This window comes from Cloeon dipterum, chromosome 3 (assembly GCF_949628265.1).
Source record: "Cloeon dipterum chromosome 3, ieCloDipt1.1, whole genome shotgun sequence".
NCBI lineage: Eukaryota > Metazoa > Arthropoda > Insecta > Ephemeroptera > Baetidae > Cloeon > Cloeon dipterum.
Window position 1 is genome coordinate 10,220,982 of NC_088788.1, and position 16,499 is coordinate 10,237,480.

General features: G+C 39.5%; 1 protein-coding gene across 11 annotated transcripts in view; it reads left to right on the forward strand.

The window, feature by feature from the left end:
* Positions 1 to 16,499, forward strand: part of by (blistery) — a 57,089-nt gene that overhangs the window by 31,886 nt on the left and 8,704 nt on the right. For all 11 annotated transcript variants that reach the window (XM_065486783.1, XM_065486786.1, XM_065486777.1 and 8 more), the window contains 9 exons: positions 480 to 701; positions 1,740 to 2,083; positions 3,601 to 3,769; positions 3,824 to 3,987; positions 4,049 to 4,149; positions 4,573 to 4,779; positions 12,424 to 12,797; positions 14,334 to 14,743; positions 15,960 to 16,052. In XM_065486783.1, the coding sequence (XP_065342855.1) occupies positions 480 to 701; positions 1,740 to 2,083; positions 3,601 to 3,769; positions 3,824 to 3,987; positions 4,049 to 4,149; positions 4,573 to 4,779; positions 12,424 to 12,797; positions 14,334 to 14,743; positions 15,960 to 16,052 (2,084 nt within the window). The remainder of the gene's footprint in view (positions 1 to 479; positions 702 to 1,739; positions 2,084 to 3,600; positions 3,770 to 3,823; positions 3,988 to 4,048; positions 4,150 to 4,572; positions 4,780 to 12,423; positions 12,798 to 14,333; positions 14,744 to 15,959; positions 16,053 to 16,499) is intronic.

Sequence of the window (16,499 nt, forward strand, 5' to 3'; positions counted from 1 at the left end):
TAACCTTGCGCAAACTGCTCTATTGAACTTTTTCGCCAAAATTTAAAGTATAAAACAACAACATTAAAGATTATTTAAAGCTGTTTTTGAAGCCACTTTAGAGGTGTTTACTGCAATTCGCAGAGAACATAAAACACCACGATTTACGATTTCTGCGGAGGCTATAAATAAACGTATTACCCTGCAGAACAAAAAAGCGTTAAATCATTTCACACACGCTTAATTCTTGCAATTACCGAGCAAGCATGAAACAACCTTTTCGTTGAAGCCCATTATTTCCAGAGTGAGTAATTTGGCGCCTAATGTATTCCTTAAAATTAGTTGATTATGGTTTATGGACGTAATTTTCGCACAACTAGCAGTTTGCGTAAATCCATTAGCAGTCAACTCTGCTGGCAAAACAGACTGAAATGAGTTTATTTTAAATAGACAGAGTCTGGACTGACTGACGTCAAATTTGACTTTATTTATTTTTGCAGATGGTGAGCACACCGCGCCGGTCGGATTCGATTCCGGGCGGCGATGAAGAGTGGATGCAAAGACCGGTGGCCAGCAGCCGGGATTCGGCCAGCATGCAGCTCAACTACATTACGGAGCGCATGCTGGCGCTATGGCTACCGGCCGAGGACGCCAACGAGGCCCGTGCAGGCCTCAACAGGGCCGCCGGCCTCCTCGCCAACAAACATGCCCACCACTACATGGTAAAATACTGAATGGAAATACACACATATTCGATCTTTTTATTTATGCCTAGATAAAATTATTGAAATAATTCACCAGTTGTATAAACCTTCAGCGTTTGAAGTCGTCAACAGATGGCGCCACCGTATATTTTCATTATAAATTTAATTTGAAGACACTTCCGCTCTGATTTCAAGCTCAATCTTGCCACTGTCCATTCTTCACTAAATATACTTTCTTTTGACGTCCTGGAAACCAAAATCGGTTAAGCTAAAATCCGTAGAATCGTGAAAAGCTATTTTTCGAAATAAATATTTTCCAACGTTTCTTCGGCGAATTGCTGGGCTGACCTTGGTTTCCAGCACGTCAAAAGAAAACATATTAAATGAAGAATTCGCAGTGGCAGGATTGAAACTCAAATCACAGCGAAAGTGTTTTAAAGTTAAATTTATTACGAAAGTATACGGTGACGCCATCTATTGGCGGCTTCAAACACTGAGGATTTATGCAAGTGGTGAATTGCATTTGTAATTTTTAAATATTGAAAATTATTTTTGTTAAATTTTATTTCGATAATTTGTCCGTTTTAGCTGCTTAATAAAATCGTAAATATTTTCGTTTTAGCGCATTTTAATTTTAAAATTGTTTAAATTGCATTTTTGTATGTACGTTAACTCAGATTAATTTTTTATGAAATTCTTCCGATTTGACTGGACTTGTGAGACTCAAAAAATTTTAGGTTTTAAAAAAACGTAAATAATTATTTTTAAGTATAACAGATCACGACTTATTTACAAAAAAAAAAGAAAATTTTAATAGAGTATGGTTTAACTGTGCATTGTTTTAAAATTTTGAATTATATTTATACTCATTTTCCCATCGAATTTAATTTCAGTTATTATAACCTGTCAAAATCACATATCTCTGCTGCAATTGAAGCGATTTTCTGTTCACATGCAAAGCAGACTAATAATAATAATACATTCCGAAGTAATCCGACGTTGCTCTAGATTTTAAGCAGCAAAAAGCTGTTTTCTAATTGCTATTTTTGCGTGCAGATATTCAACCTGTCGGCACGTTGCGTGCTGAACGGCGGCAGCGACGAGAGCGAGGCAATGAGCGTGCGCGAGGTGGGTTGGGCGCGCGGTCTGGCGCCGCCGCTCGAGCGTCTGTGCGCGCTGTGCAAGGAGCTGGACGCGTGGCTGTGCGCCGAGCCGACGCTGCGCTTGGCCGTGCTGTCGGCGCAGGGCCGCGACGGCCGCGAGCGCCTCGGGGTCGCCGTCTCCGCCTTCATGCACTACTCGCTCATCTGCGGCGCCGACGACCAGGCCCTCGACCGCTACGCCATGGCCAGGTTCCTCGAGGACAGGGTCGGGAACTTACTGCAGCCCTCCAACAAGAGGTAAATTCATTTTTTATTGTATTTTTAGGCAGCAAAAATATACCGATTGCAAAAAAATCCGAAAGTTTTTGAGAAAATTTAGAGCACTGCTTTAATTTTTTATTTTTACCAATTACTTTTGCACTTGAGCTAACAATAATTTGTTAGCCATGACCTTGACTTACGCTGTCTGAATATTCTGCCGCAATTTGCGAGTGGGAATAGCAAAATTTCAAAATTAGAGCTCACCTTCAACCACTCATTTTGTATTTTTGCCTTGGAAAAAATTTATTTCGTGCATTTCTTGGCAAAACAGGCAAAAATCTATAGATAAAAAAGAGTGAAACCCGTTTTATAAAAGCTGAGATTAAAAAATTTTAATTTCAAATATCTTGACTCAAGAAATAAAGCTAAACTATTTTAAAAAATGGAATAATTTGTATCATCGCTCCCTTAAAATGCTTTACTCTTAGTTTTTTAATTTGATACAAAGAATTTTGTCACTTATAAAAATTGTTTTCTTATTGTTGATATATTTTGACCGAAAAATTAAAAAAATGGTCAATAAATTTATGATGTTATAAAGCAGACTATAAGGCAAGTGGTATATAGTCAAGTTTTAAATGACTCAATAAAGATATATAATATATCAAAGAAAAACACAATTTTTGGCCTTTCCCATATAGACACTTCAAAAGGAAACAGACTAAAATGATTTTGTGTCGGTCAATCAGAGCAAAAAAGTAAAATGGATGATGTAAATAAAAATACAACTTAACTTGTCAAGTAATTTTGGCTACTAAACGGGTTTCATTTATTTATTAATTTATAACTTTATTTTATTTTTTGTTTTTGAGAATAAATATAATTTTAGAAAATATGAAATTAGTGAATTTAACAAACACCATGAATTAAATTAATATTTTTTGTGTGGAAGCATAATTATAGAATCATTTCTCAAAACATTCGTTTACTTTTTTAATGTTTCATTAACTCAAATATCATGCAGTTTTATCACAGATTTGAAAATTGTTTTGAAGGTATTTCAAGTACTGTTGTTGAAGTCTAAGAAGCCATGTAAATTTTGTACATTACAGGAATGTGCGAGATAATTTTATCTCTTCAAAATTTTAAAGACTCTCGTCCTTGTCACGCGCTAAAGAAACCCATGAATCTTTTTCAAATATTTATAAGCAAAAAATTGTATCTAATAAAATGCCATAAAATTATGTGCAGTGCTTGTTTTGCTCTACGGCTAGGAGTTATAGAGATGAGGGGCCTCAAACAAACTTTCAAACTTTAAATATTGTAACAAAGACAAATTTTCCTCTACACAACTTACAACTCAATCTCAACCAATAATTATTTTAAAATATATTTTTGACCACTTAGCAATTTTTAAATATTTTGTCCTGATTTTTTTTTTAAATTTCCTGTCGAGTCTAATTCTTAAAGGTGAATTATACGATAGCTTGTTGAGTAATAAACTTTCTGATGGTTAATTTAATTTTAAAACAATTTTTAATCTTTCTGTGCAGGTACCTGAACTATTTTTCTGGTCTGCTCTCGGGCACGATCAAGATCAACGCGCAGCCTCTGTACCTGACGCATGTGACCCTGATTGGGACGCCTTCATACGAGCCCGCGGATGTGCTTCCCTCCACGCCAGAAAACTACAACGGTGGAGGCTGCAGACTCTTCCTGAAGGTACCAGTCTCCATTTTGTACACACGCACCTCTGACCTTTACCCCCCTTCATAGGTGTATCAGGGTCTGGTGCCCGTGCACACGTCGCCGGTCTACAGGGTGGCAGGGTCCACGAGGCGCCTCACCGTCGCGTTCGAACGGAGTCTGCAGCTCAGGGGAGACGTGATGCTCAGGTGCTACCACAGATATCCGCCCCACCAGGCGCCAACTCACTCAGGGTGAGTTTTTGTCTAAATTTTGTTAATTATTTGGTGGAGTCATTTCAATGATTTATTTCAGGGAAGGCAGAGAGCTCATCTTCAGCTGCCAGTTCCACACTTGCGCCATTGCAGACTACAACCTGACCTTCACAAGACAAGAGCTCGACCATGCGTGCCTAGGTAATAGATTTTATTTTTATTTTCTAGTCAGGCTCAACTTATAAATTAAAATACTGTATATTAAGCAAAGCATAGTATTTAAAAGGTAGAAATATCCAAATAAATTAAAGACGCGAAATTGAGAGATTGTAAACTTTCATTTGAGGTCTGAAGTAAATGATGAAAATATTTTTTATCTTCGTTTTTAATTATTTTATTTTTATTTTGCCTTAAAATGTCAAATTTTGTTTCACCCGCCGCTCAGGTTGTGGGCCAAATGAATTAAAAAAAAGGAAAAAGTTAAGACAGCTTTAATCATCAAATAATTCTCCTTTAAAAAAAATTTAAAGCCTGGTATCGATCCAAGATGAAAATCAGTTCCAAAGGAGATTCTTCTACAGTTTTCATCTGATCTGAAATTAAAATTTAATTTGTACTTTCCAGACCTTCGATTCCCGCTGGACGGGGCGGTGGAGTTAACTTTTTCTCCGAGCCCAAGTCCACGCCAACCTAGTCCTGCGCCGACGCCGTCCGTACCTGTCGACCCCTCCCCAGACCCTGTCACCAGGTGGGACAGCCTGGATACGCTGCTTAGCCCGGCACAAGTCACCCCTGGCCCTTTTGAGTGCATTACGCCGCCCCACCACAGAGGTGAGTACATCTGACTCAAACTACTTTTTATAGAGTTAACGTAAATTCAATTTAAATTTTATTTAAACAAATATACAAAATTTACTGAACTTTCCCTTGTTTATTTAAAATGATTTATTTATTGTTTTTGGTAGGGTAGTTTTGCAACTCTTGCATAAAAGAAATAAATCTCAATAATTTGCAGACAGAGTAATTTCTATGTTGCAAAAAATTATCGCTTACATTAATATTACCTGGTCAAAAAATAAACATTTTCACGCCAAAATACTTATCTTTTATTTTTACATTCATTGAAAATAAATTAATATCACCTATAGCTCATCATAATTCAATACTAATCGGGTAAGAAACGAAAAAAATATTAAATCCGATTTCGCGCGTTGATCAGCTCGAGTTTCATTCCAAAGAAAGAAATTGATCTGTTGAGAGCTCTTGTTTGCCGGTCGAATGAAACGGGATCTGCCTGAATCTTTTTGTTTTTCCTCATCTCGAGTGACTCCAAAGGGGGATTGCAACGCCAAAGGGTTGCAGCTGCCTCCGAATTTGTTATCACTTTTATCATGCGAGATAAGCGTAGTGAGTGGAGCTTCAGTTGGTTGTGCGCCTGCATCGATGCAACTTGTTCGTTCCGCAGAGGAATTAACCACCGGCGCATGTGGAGGGAAAACCGTGATGGTAAAGCACGCGTAGAACTTTCCAGAAATTTCCTCGAGCGTTGTTTTGAAACTGAAAGCTACAGTGACTCCTAGGAAAAGGTAAAGTTACAAAATTACAACACGCCTTTTGGTTAGTGGCGATCAATTAATTAATAATTTGGTTTGTTTGCTCCCTCTATCGGGACGGTGATAAGATAAAAGTGGAAAACACCTGAGTTGAATCCGTCCAGCTTTTTTCTGCTTTGCTTTAGATTAGGAAAACCGATCAACTTGGGATCTTTTTAATTCGTTATGCTGCTGTACCCTCGATTTCCAAGCGTGGCAGATCTGACGTGTGTTCCGAGAATTTAAATGTTTTTCCTTGGGAAATTCCCCTTAGTTTTGAGAATTTAACTTGAAATTATAGGGTTTATTTTATTACCAGCCAATCTTAATATAATGTAGTCATTTTTATATAATTATTTCAGCTTATATTGCTACTATTTCCAAGGCCGAGACCTCTGGTCAGTACCTTTTTCTTTAGAATTTCCCCCCTGAGTAATTCTTGGAATTTAATGAGAATACCAGACTAGAAATACACACTTATTCACTCCTTGCAGTATTTGTCAATGCATGATGGTTTTTAAAAACCAATTCTTAGGGTCAAATCATCAAATTTATAATTTTAGTACACTGTCTTGTTAAGTATAGAAATTAAAATTAGGAGTTTTACCTGGTTTATCCATTTCTTAAACTCGATAAAAGCTGCAATTGAATTTTTTAAATGAAGTTTTATTTCAACTATTTAATTTTTAGCGAGAAAACATATCGTAGCTCTTTGAGAGCAAATTTTCACTTCAGGTTGGTTGCATTCTTTAAATAACTCCGACATCAACGAGGATGAAGTAATTCATTCACTTCAAGAATGCAAATGCATATCATAACTGGCTATGGAAAACGAATATATTGTAAACACTTGATACGATTATAATACACAGGAATTTGCCAACATAATTATTAAAAATAATATCTGTACTTCTACAGTGAAAGTAAAAAACCTGTTTTTTTCTCATTTATAAAATTCTTTGGTAGTCAGTTGTCAGTCAAATCCAGCTCTCAACAAGCCAGTTGCACACCCTATATACAAATTTTCCCCAGCTGCAACGCGGTGCAGCGGAAGTAGTGAACTTTGCGTCCAACAACCCCTTTGAAAGCGAGTTTGATCGAGTGTTTTTATTTTCATTGAGTTGGACCGCAGTGAATGAGCTATCTTTCGTTCTTTCTTTCTTGGGGGGCAACGAACGGCCCACATTCGGGCGTGCTGCACTTCTTATTTATTTACCCGCGCTCCGTGGCGGCGAGAGCAAAGGTGTCGGCGGCAGAGGGGCGTCCAAGGGGTGGGGGTTGCGGCTATTTGCAGCCGCCACGCTATTTCGGGCTCAGTCGCTCGACGCTCGGCGCCGCCTTCGCTCGCGCCCGCCATGTGACAGCAGCCCGCTGCACCCTGAGCCGACCCTGGGCGCGGTAAGTGAGTGACACGCTGAAAGGGAGGGAGGAATGTCAATTAGATACGTTAAAATGACATTCACTTGGAATTTATTTTTTTTGTGTGTATGAATTGCGAGGAAACTTGTTGAAGGGAATATTTGAAAAAAAAATGACAAAATAAATTAAAATTATTGTAAATTTAATTTATCGGTGCTCTCATTTAGATTACCTGTCAGACTCAAATTTAAGGAAAGAACAGCTCCCTTCACACCCCTGAATTTTTGACTTTAAATAATTTTAAAAATTGCAGTCGGCAATCTTAGATAAAAAATAAAATTTCGATATGATGAGTCATGAAATCTTTTTTTATTTATTTGTAAAAACCAGGAGTGGAAAAAATTAATTTTTATATTCATAATTTCAATTAAAATCTTTTGATTTAAAACTTTGCTATTTTCTGTGATATTTTTTACATTTAGTTTATAAAAAATTCAATTCACCAATACTTCACGTCCAGAATGCATATTCAAGAGCAAAGCCTGATTTTGTGGGCTTTTTAACGCTCTTGGTCGGAACCGCATGGTGTTGGAATTAGGCAAAATTCCAGCGGGGTGATAAAAGTCAGGAAACATGGCTAATAAAGCGTCTAATTTTAGTCTGGCACGAACGCCGGAATCGGTGCAAATTGCTGGAACGAATGTCAAAGCCTTTATACAAGAGCGAGTAGAGTTGGTTGTCATGTCACGTGAAAATATTTGCAATGGAAAGTGGAGGCGTGCGGCTGCGGTGGAACAAGTGTCTGTCTGTTGTCACTCAACCCTTTACTCAGAGCGTGAAACCCGATCAAACCAAGGGGCAGCGCGAAACCCCGCGAAACTCGATCTCCTTTTTACTCCGACCGCAACAAGGAATACATTGCATGAATTATTTCAAACGGATTTTTTCACCGCGCACCCTGAATAAATTAAAAAAAAAAACAAGGAATGAAAGGAGAGTGAGGTTAATTAGGGAAACAAATCTCGAGCGGCTTTCCTCGAATCCGGCTGAAATATGAAATTGTGCATTTCTCGGAAAGCAGCCAATTCGTCTCTCGCCAAATTACTAACGCGCGGCCGACGTGCTTCTTTGGCGCTGAAAACAAACCAGCGTTCATGCCAACGGGGCTCGTCTTGCAACAAGAAGCTACTTTGTGATCCTTTTGTATTCCAACATGAAGCATATGATTGTACAATTGTTGTTAGATTAATTATAACTGCACATGCTTAGCAAATTACTTTCTGTATAGGTTTGAGGCTTGAAAATATTTAGTTTGTGGCTTTTTTTGCTACGGTATTTTTAAAATGGTCCAAATTAGTATAATTATGGTTATTTTAAATTAATGAGTCTATTTTATTTTTTAATTTGATATGTCGAGGAGCAAAAAATATTTAAATTGCTTTTGCATTTCGCAAAGCATCAAAAGAGCCGAGGAAAGGTGCGCTGACGGCTTCGGATCTCATTTGGCGGTGTGTTGTGCGCACATTAGCTGATTAAAAGGCGCGACCTTGGCTGCTCCTTTTAATCTCCGCCTTATTTGCCTCTCGCTTTTATCAACACTGCCTTTTCTATGTGCGCGAGACTCGCACCAGCTGACGTAATCGCCGTTTATTTTGCCGCTTCCTCGCCCTTTCAGCAGACAAAGTCGATTTCCCAAAAGTCTGCTCCAATATACTGACGAAAGAACACTGCAAATTAGTTTCGCTAGATCTGCACCTTAATGTATCACTTAGCTAGTAATGGCTTTATCCGAAAAATCGATAGCCTGTTCTTATTTTTAGTGTGTGAATTCTTTTAGACAAAATGGCATCGAAATTTTAGCATGTTTTTTTTAAGAAAAATTATATTTTTACATTTATTTTGTTTTTATTTTTTTCCAAAATATTTTGTCAGGCTAATTAAGACTTACAGGGTTGCTTTTCTTTTTTACCGCAAGTTTTTCCGATCTCTTGGGTTCCAAGAAACAATTTAAATTGTAAAAAAATCCTTCATTCCTGAAGAATTGCCACGCAGTACACGCAGTCGTTGTCTTAAATTTTGCATATTACTTTTTGCCCTGGTACCACCTCCCTCGAGCGAAAGCCAAGGTTAAAGGAAAGACTTCGAGAAATTAATTAAAATCTGTTTGCAAGAAATTGACAGCAATGTAAAAAACCTGCTTGCTCTTTGCAACCCTGCGGACATGTATCATTTAATAATTTTTTTGCGCATATTTAATAATTCGAGTTTCACTTTAATCGATTAGCATGAGGGTAAAAGTGTGGTTTGACGGGCAATTAGGTGTCGAAGCGGCGGATGTGCGGGCAGGGCGTCCGAGTTTGCGCTCAATGGGCCGTGAGGCACTTTGTCCTAGTCCCGAGGGGTGACGTCAGCGCGAACGGCCGCTCGCTCGCTCGTTTGCTTGCATCACTGGACCGCGCCTCTCCTTAAAAGGCGTCCTCTATTCTAACGCCCACGCGCCCTGCTAATGAAATAATCGCTCGCGAGAGTGCATCTGAGCCGGTTGCTCGGCCACAAGTGGTGCGAAATCGAAAATCGCGCACTTGTACGAGGCCATGTGGGACGTGGGATGGGAACAGCCTAATGATTGATATATATTTCTTTGATGCTTAGTAGGAGGAGGCTTTGCATGAATAGAAATAGCGCGGAAGCATTTTACGCTGCATAGGTTGAAACAATCGAAGCGTTAAATTGATTTCTTTCAGCTGATACGCTGCTCCATTATGCAAGGACTTCCTAGTATTTTATACTAACTGGTTCTTATAGACAGGATAATAAATTAAAAGCTTCAAACATTTTTAAAGAATGTGCACTGCAGAGGAATGGACTTGAAATGAGTAAAATCATGGAATTCAATTAAGCCATTTAAAACCATGTCGAAAGCAACTATTATGGCTTTTTTCTCAAAAAGATTCCAAATTTTCTTAAAATAAAATTCGCTCAAGGTTTTTTACTGCATTTTATGACAGGAAAATTATTCCTGGTTGGCATTTTTTTAATTTTGCACGTTTTTTTAATTTTAAAATTAAGATTCAGCAGAAAAAAATTGACCCTTTGGTTATTTTATAAGAAAATGGCCAACAATCAATTGATTTGACAAACAAGTTTTTTACACGTCAACGTTTTTTACAGTCTGAAACAGGCGCATTCTTGCCAATTTAACGAAAACTCAAATCAAAACTAATTTTCCGTCTCCTCATTTTTTCAATCAGGGTCCTTGGAAAAATTCCTGAATTTATTAACCTTTTACTAGCCATTAAAAAAGATTAAAATTTAAATAATTCAATTACCCGCCCGAATTTTGTCTGGATTCTCCGAAACATAAAACCGAGGAAATTTATATGTGTTGGTAGGCGCCAATACAGGCAGATGCGCTCGAGAATATAACTATTTTTTGGTTTTAATTCAGGAAATCAGCTTCCTCGGTGTATATGGCAAATTAAAGCTGCTCATTTTCCGATTTTTTTTTTACAGAATTTTGCTCTCCTTGGCAAAAAACACACCAAGCAAGCTGCTATACCATAATTTTTTCCAGATTAATCTCCTCTGAGAGTTTCAAACCACGCAGTTCACGCAAATGACAAACAAAAAGTGTGGTGACAAATTTGGCTCCGAGACTTGGTCGATCGTTTCAAAAGTGACCCGTTTCTCAAATTAGCCGGCTGACCGGCCGACTTGGGAGGCGCAACAATAACGCACGCATTGCACAACGAAACAAAGTGACTGAAAAGTGCAATTGCTCGATATGCAAACGCGCGCGACTTTCGATTGGAGAAACCGGAATGCTGGCAGATAAGCATCTGCGCGAGTGAAAGCGACGAGATTCGGCTCATTCTGCTCGCCAGCGCTGGGCCGTGTGGGTGCCCCCAGATCGAGCTGCACAGCCACAACCAACCAACCAGCCAGCACCTGGTGCCCCAAGGTGAGCTCCGGCGAGCCAGGGTGGCCCCAGCAGGGGTGGCAATGAGTCAGTCTGGGCGAATTTAGAGCTGCTAATGGCTTTTTGACTGCGCCGCGGCTAAATTTAACATTTTCGCCGAGAGATGCGTGAAAATAACGAGTTGTTAGCTGATGTTTTGATTGCGCCACTCGCCTGTCGGTCTATTGTTTCAACCGCAAACGACGACAAACAAGAGCCGGCGACTTCGCTTTTGCTTTCAATCACATACCCGGTTTAAATTTAAGTTCAAGTGACAATGACAACCACTGTGCGCGCCAGGGGTCTCAATTTTCTGCGCACCGAGTTTGCGATATAAGGGCGACCTTTTTGACGGAGGACAACAATGGTTTGCATTGTTGGTTTTGCAGGGAATATTTTTGGAGGCTAGCCAAAATTTTTATTCACTATAAAGAGACAACCTCAACTGACAATCCAGTTTTTGCCGATTTACCCGAGCGTTTCATGTCTTAAAAATGTTTTTGTTTCTGCATGATTTTTATTTATTCGTCTTATGATGGGTGGTCATTTTCAGCAATACAATTCTTCATTATTTTATATATTTTACGTATATTCAGGCTGTTTTAAAATGAAATTATGGTGTTTAACTGCTTTTTTCTTTTAGTGCCTTTCTTCTCTGTCGAAGGGTTGCGATTTTACACGCTTTCTAAAAAAGATCCCTTAGGACAGATGGTTTAACAGGCAAATTTTCAACTGATACTCATCCTAAAATTTCCCAAGCTCATTGTCAACAACTGACATAATCTTGACAGGGCTTAAAAATCTGATTAAATATTGTGATTTAAATTACAGTGTAAACGATTAAAGTAGCTGTACACTGCCCGCTATCATTTGTTTTTCTAATTAAAATTAAAAACGATGAAAATGACCAAAATGGTTACTCCTCGTGACAGAGAAGTAACGCGATACATCAGAATGAATTTCTTTTTATTTAGATGTTTGAAAAACAGGCTAAAATCAAATTTTTATAAGAAAAATCACGAATTTACCTAAAGTTCAGAACAATTCGCGAGTTTCTAAGGCATTTGGAACTTTACAGTCGGTATTAAACGGTTTTTAGCTCCATATATAGATGGGATTATACACGAATTTAGGAATGGCACTAAAACTGTATAATATGAATTAAGCTAGAACAGCAGTCAGGAAAACTTAGGAGCCAATTTTCTCGTTATATTGAGAAAATTTCAGGCTTGAATAATTTGGACAGAAGAAATTAATAATTTATTTTGCGAAACTAATGTGGTATCATAATCTACTTGTATGAAAAATCCCTCTTTCAGACACAAGCATGGGTGTGTTAGTTGGTAGTTTTAGCCAAAACAATGATTTTTCTGGAACGATATTCATGTTTTCTGGCTAGAATGGTAGTTTCCAAAGATGTTAAGGGCGGTATTTATTATAAACGGGGCAGTTAAATAATTCTCTACAATCATCAACCGAAATAACCTTCGTTTCATTCAGTTTTTTATACAACAATTATTATGTCATGAATTTATATTCATTCCTCCGTTACCGTTCATGTTGCAGTGGGGAGCTGTTCACCAGGGGCCGTGAGCCAGCCGCTGGGCATCGACTGTTCCGGGGGCGCGTACACCCCTGGGCCCGTGGACGGCTCGCTGTACGCGACCGTGTCAAAGAAGTCGCCGTCGCAACCGGGCGGCGTCCACAGTCCGCTCACAGTCTCCATGGACTCTGGAATCTCGTCGGCCGGCAACGGCGGCCAGACGGCCACGGCCGGCGCCTCCAGCGCCACTGCCACGGCCAGCGAGCACCAGAAGATGCTGGACCAGCTGCTGTCCGACATGCTGCTCACCGTGGAAAACATACCCGATTTGCCCGCGTCGCCCAACACAACGCCAACCGTCATCGACGGCATCGACGACAGCCTGCGAGCCCTGCAGGTCAGTTCTCAGCAACTTTTCTTGATATAGAATTTTTGTGAAAGTAATTTGTCATAAAAAGTTGATTTTATATTCCATTGGCATGATTTGTTCCCTGATTTAATCAAATTTAGGGAATTTTATTCAGAAATTTATTTTATTTACTTATTTTTTATTTATACATAGGCTACCTTTTATAGAAATTACCGTGCAGAATATTTTATAGCTTTTTTACAATTTAAAAGATCCTCATATCCCCTCCGTACGAATTATCTAGTAACTTTAGGATTTGAAATTGTTGATGAAATTGCTGTATTTTTCTTCTCAACACCTTTTACATCGAAATGACAGGCGAAAACAGTTATCCTAAAATCATTAAGACAGGAATTTCTATTCATCATTCGAACAGTTGAAAAATCCACCTACTTACTAGCTATTTTTAAACCACACTTTACATTGTTATTGCCAAACGGTGTCACAACTCTACGTTTTATTTCCAAACATTCAAAAACGCCATTCCTTTTTGTGTTGAGATCTGCGAACGACTGAGTGGGCACAAGAAAAACGGCGTTACCTTTGGCCAATTACGGTTGCTCAGGTGGCAGAAGCCTTGGAGCAAGCCAGCGCCATAAATGTCATGATCCTCAGCGCGCCCACTCGACAGATCAATCCAAACGTGCAATTTCCAGTCCCACACTAACTGCTTGATCCTCTGCTCTGAAATGGAATCAAGAAGTGTTGGCGAAACGTAACTGACAAGCCTGCATATTTGTTATTTCAAAACAAGTTTGACATTTTTCTTTGAATTGTGAATTAAATTTGGTGATTTTTCTCTTTAAGAGCTTTAAAGAGGTCTGAATACTTTAATTAAAATTAATTTCTGGTGCCAATTAATCAATGCACAACAAAAAATGGCAAAACTCTCACCAATTTTTTTTAGGTCTGTGCGTTTTACGCGTTTTTCCGAATCTGACGACCACCTAAAATGCCTGTATACCTCTTTTAATTAAAAGTATCTAAAAGTTGCTAATTTTTTAGTGGAAGATTTGTCCTTCGTTTCCGGTTGGCTCTCACTTATGCCAATAGACAAATTTCCCGCGATCAAAGGCGCTGTGACGAAACCAACTTTGCTAGACGGATCACTCACTAAATAGTGCTTAAAATTACATAATTTTTTCCACTCTTAGGCCTCTTTTGTAAATAAAAACCAATTAGTTAGATGGTTTTTTACATTTAATCGGCGCTTTGATCATTGTTTGACAAGTGTTTTTCTTAAGATATCCAGTGTTAATAAACACAAACCTTGTTGAGATATTAATTGTTATCAACTCACTTTTCAATTAGTCTAGTTTATTTCAAGTGGTGGAGATCCGCAAAGACAATTTACGTCTGTTTTCTAGTAAACAGCAGTGAGTCATTATTTGGATCTGAGGCTCTTTAATCCTTTCCTGAAAGTCGCCTTTTTAAAACTTGATAACCAATCAACTGCACTTGGAAATTAAATTTTACAAAATACACGGCTTAGCTTAATACGCAGAAACCGGTCGGCTTTCTCAGGAGTTCCAGAGTCAATCGCCCTCTTCCGCGAGTGCCGCCGGCGGAGCGGTGGGGTCTTGGCGGCGTCCGGGGGCGTCGTGCCCCCCTCCGCCGCCGCCACCACCGCGGCCGGCGCTGCCCGCCGAGCTGGATAACCAGTTGCCGTACCACGCGCGACACGACAGCCGGCCCTTCACGTACGGCACGCTGCCCTCGTCGTCGGACACCATGTCCTCCTCGGCCAGCACCAGCACCACCCTCCGCTCGGTCGTGTTCAACGAGCCGCAGCCCCGCGCCACCCTCGCCAGCCCCAGCCTCGTGCGCAAGACCGTCGTCGTCAGCACCCCCAATCACAACAACAGCAACACCAACACGTGGAGCCCGAACGGCACCAGCAAATGGAGCGACACCAACCACCACTACTCGAATGGGTAATTAATTTAAATTGATTCAATTAATTTGTTATTTTTAAATATTAATTTTTAAGGGATGTAAAACATGTTAATTTTTTATGTTTGAAATTACATCTGCTTATTATTTTTTTTTATTTAAACAGTTCAATGATGGGGAGGCTCAGTTACAAGACCTTGGTCTTGTTTCTGAATCTGTAACAAGGCTATTCTTTGTTTTTAAAATGAGGAGTAATCTAATTAAGGCGGTTTGTGCTTTTTTGCAGCGCTTTAAGCATCATGATCCGTTGTACGGGCACTAAAAAAATCAATAAATAAAATGTCACCACGAGATCGATAAATCAGATTGCGAGAGGAAAATTGCTGCCCCCTTTTTTAAGGGAGCTCTTATAGTTCATAAAAAATGCATTTTTATTAATCAAGCTTGTAAGTAAAAAAAAAAAATGAAATTTCATCCTTTATACCCAGGTTCCTCTCCTAAAAAACACGACTAAAAATATATATTACTCAACGCACGTTAATCTCCACACATTTTTTCGAAAGTGCCTCTTAGAAACTGCAATCGACCTTTGAGTTCCGCGCATAACAAAGCCATTTTGGGCTGCCAGCCTGTTTTTGGCGATCCCCTTGTCCGAATTCGGCGTTTTCGGTGCCGTCAGAAAATTCGCGACATTCACCATCGTTGGGGACAAACGTGGCTCGCGTTGACCCTGGCGTCAGGTGTCGCAGGTCGAAAGGCCGAGCAGGTGTCGCCGAGTCAACGAACTCTATAGGCCGCGAGAAAACGACGATCAAGAGAGAGAGAGAGAGAAGAGAAAGAGCCCACGCACTCGTTCCACGGCCGGCGAGACGATCGCTTTTTTGCTCTCGCGGTTACACACGCACTCAAAGGCCGTCGGATTCATGCTTTTTGCCTGCTCCTCTCCTTAATTGCTTCGTTGATTAAAGCGCACCGAATACAAAAGACAATATTTATCACCCTTTCAAGTAGAAAAAGTGCAATTAATTAATTAAGAGCTCATCAATTATCGGTTATTTACTCTTCAAAGGCGCTTTATATTTCTCTGTCAGCAATAGAATGCTCAGGATGGAGTAAATAATGTGGGTTGTCACGTGGGCCGCGCCTACTTGCAAAACTTCCCAAAGAAACACCTCACTCTGGTTTTAAGTTTAGTGGGAAACATAATAGACCGAACGACTTGATAGAATTTCAACCTGTTCTTATTTTTTTTCTCAGAAACGCGTATGTATCTCCCTCGAGCAGCAGCACCACGACCAGGAGAGGGAAGCTGTACATCGAGGATGACGATTCCAGGGATGTGCTTGACGGGTGAGTGAAAATGCTGTTTTTTTAAGAAATCTAATTATCTGTTGTTGAAAATTTTCAACACCTTAGACAACCTGTTTTTAACAAGTTTTCAAGCTCGAGTGGCTAGGGAAACATTCGGATGCACTCGGTCTGGTTGTCGGCTGTGTTGGCGGCCAAAGAGGCTATTCCTGGTTTTCGCTGGCGCGGGGGAGTCGCTCTTGCTAATTAACACCGCTGGCCGAGCACCAGAAAACTCCGAAACGCTTCTTTCCAACAACAAAAATAACCGGGCAACCGATTTGGACAAAATGACACTAAAATTAATCCAAATTTTCTTTATTACTCGATGCACCTTGTATGATATTGGATTATTTAAACTTATTTTGATTATAGGCAGTTTAAAAATTAATGCAGAATTTTTTAATTCTGGAATTTAGGAGTTTAAATACAAAACAAAAATAAACAAAT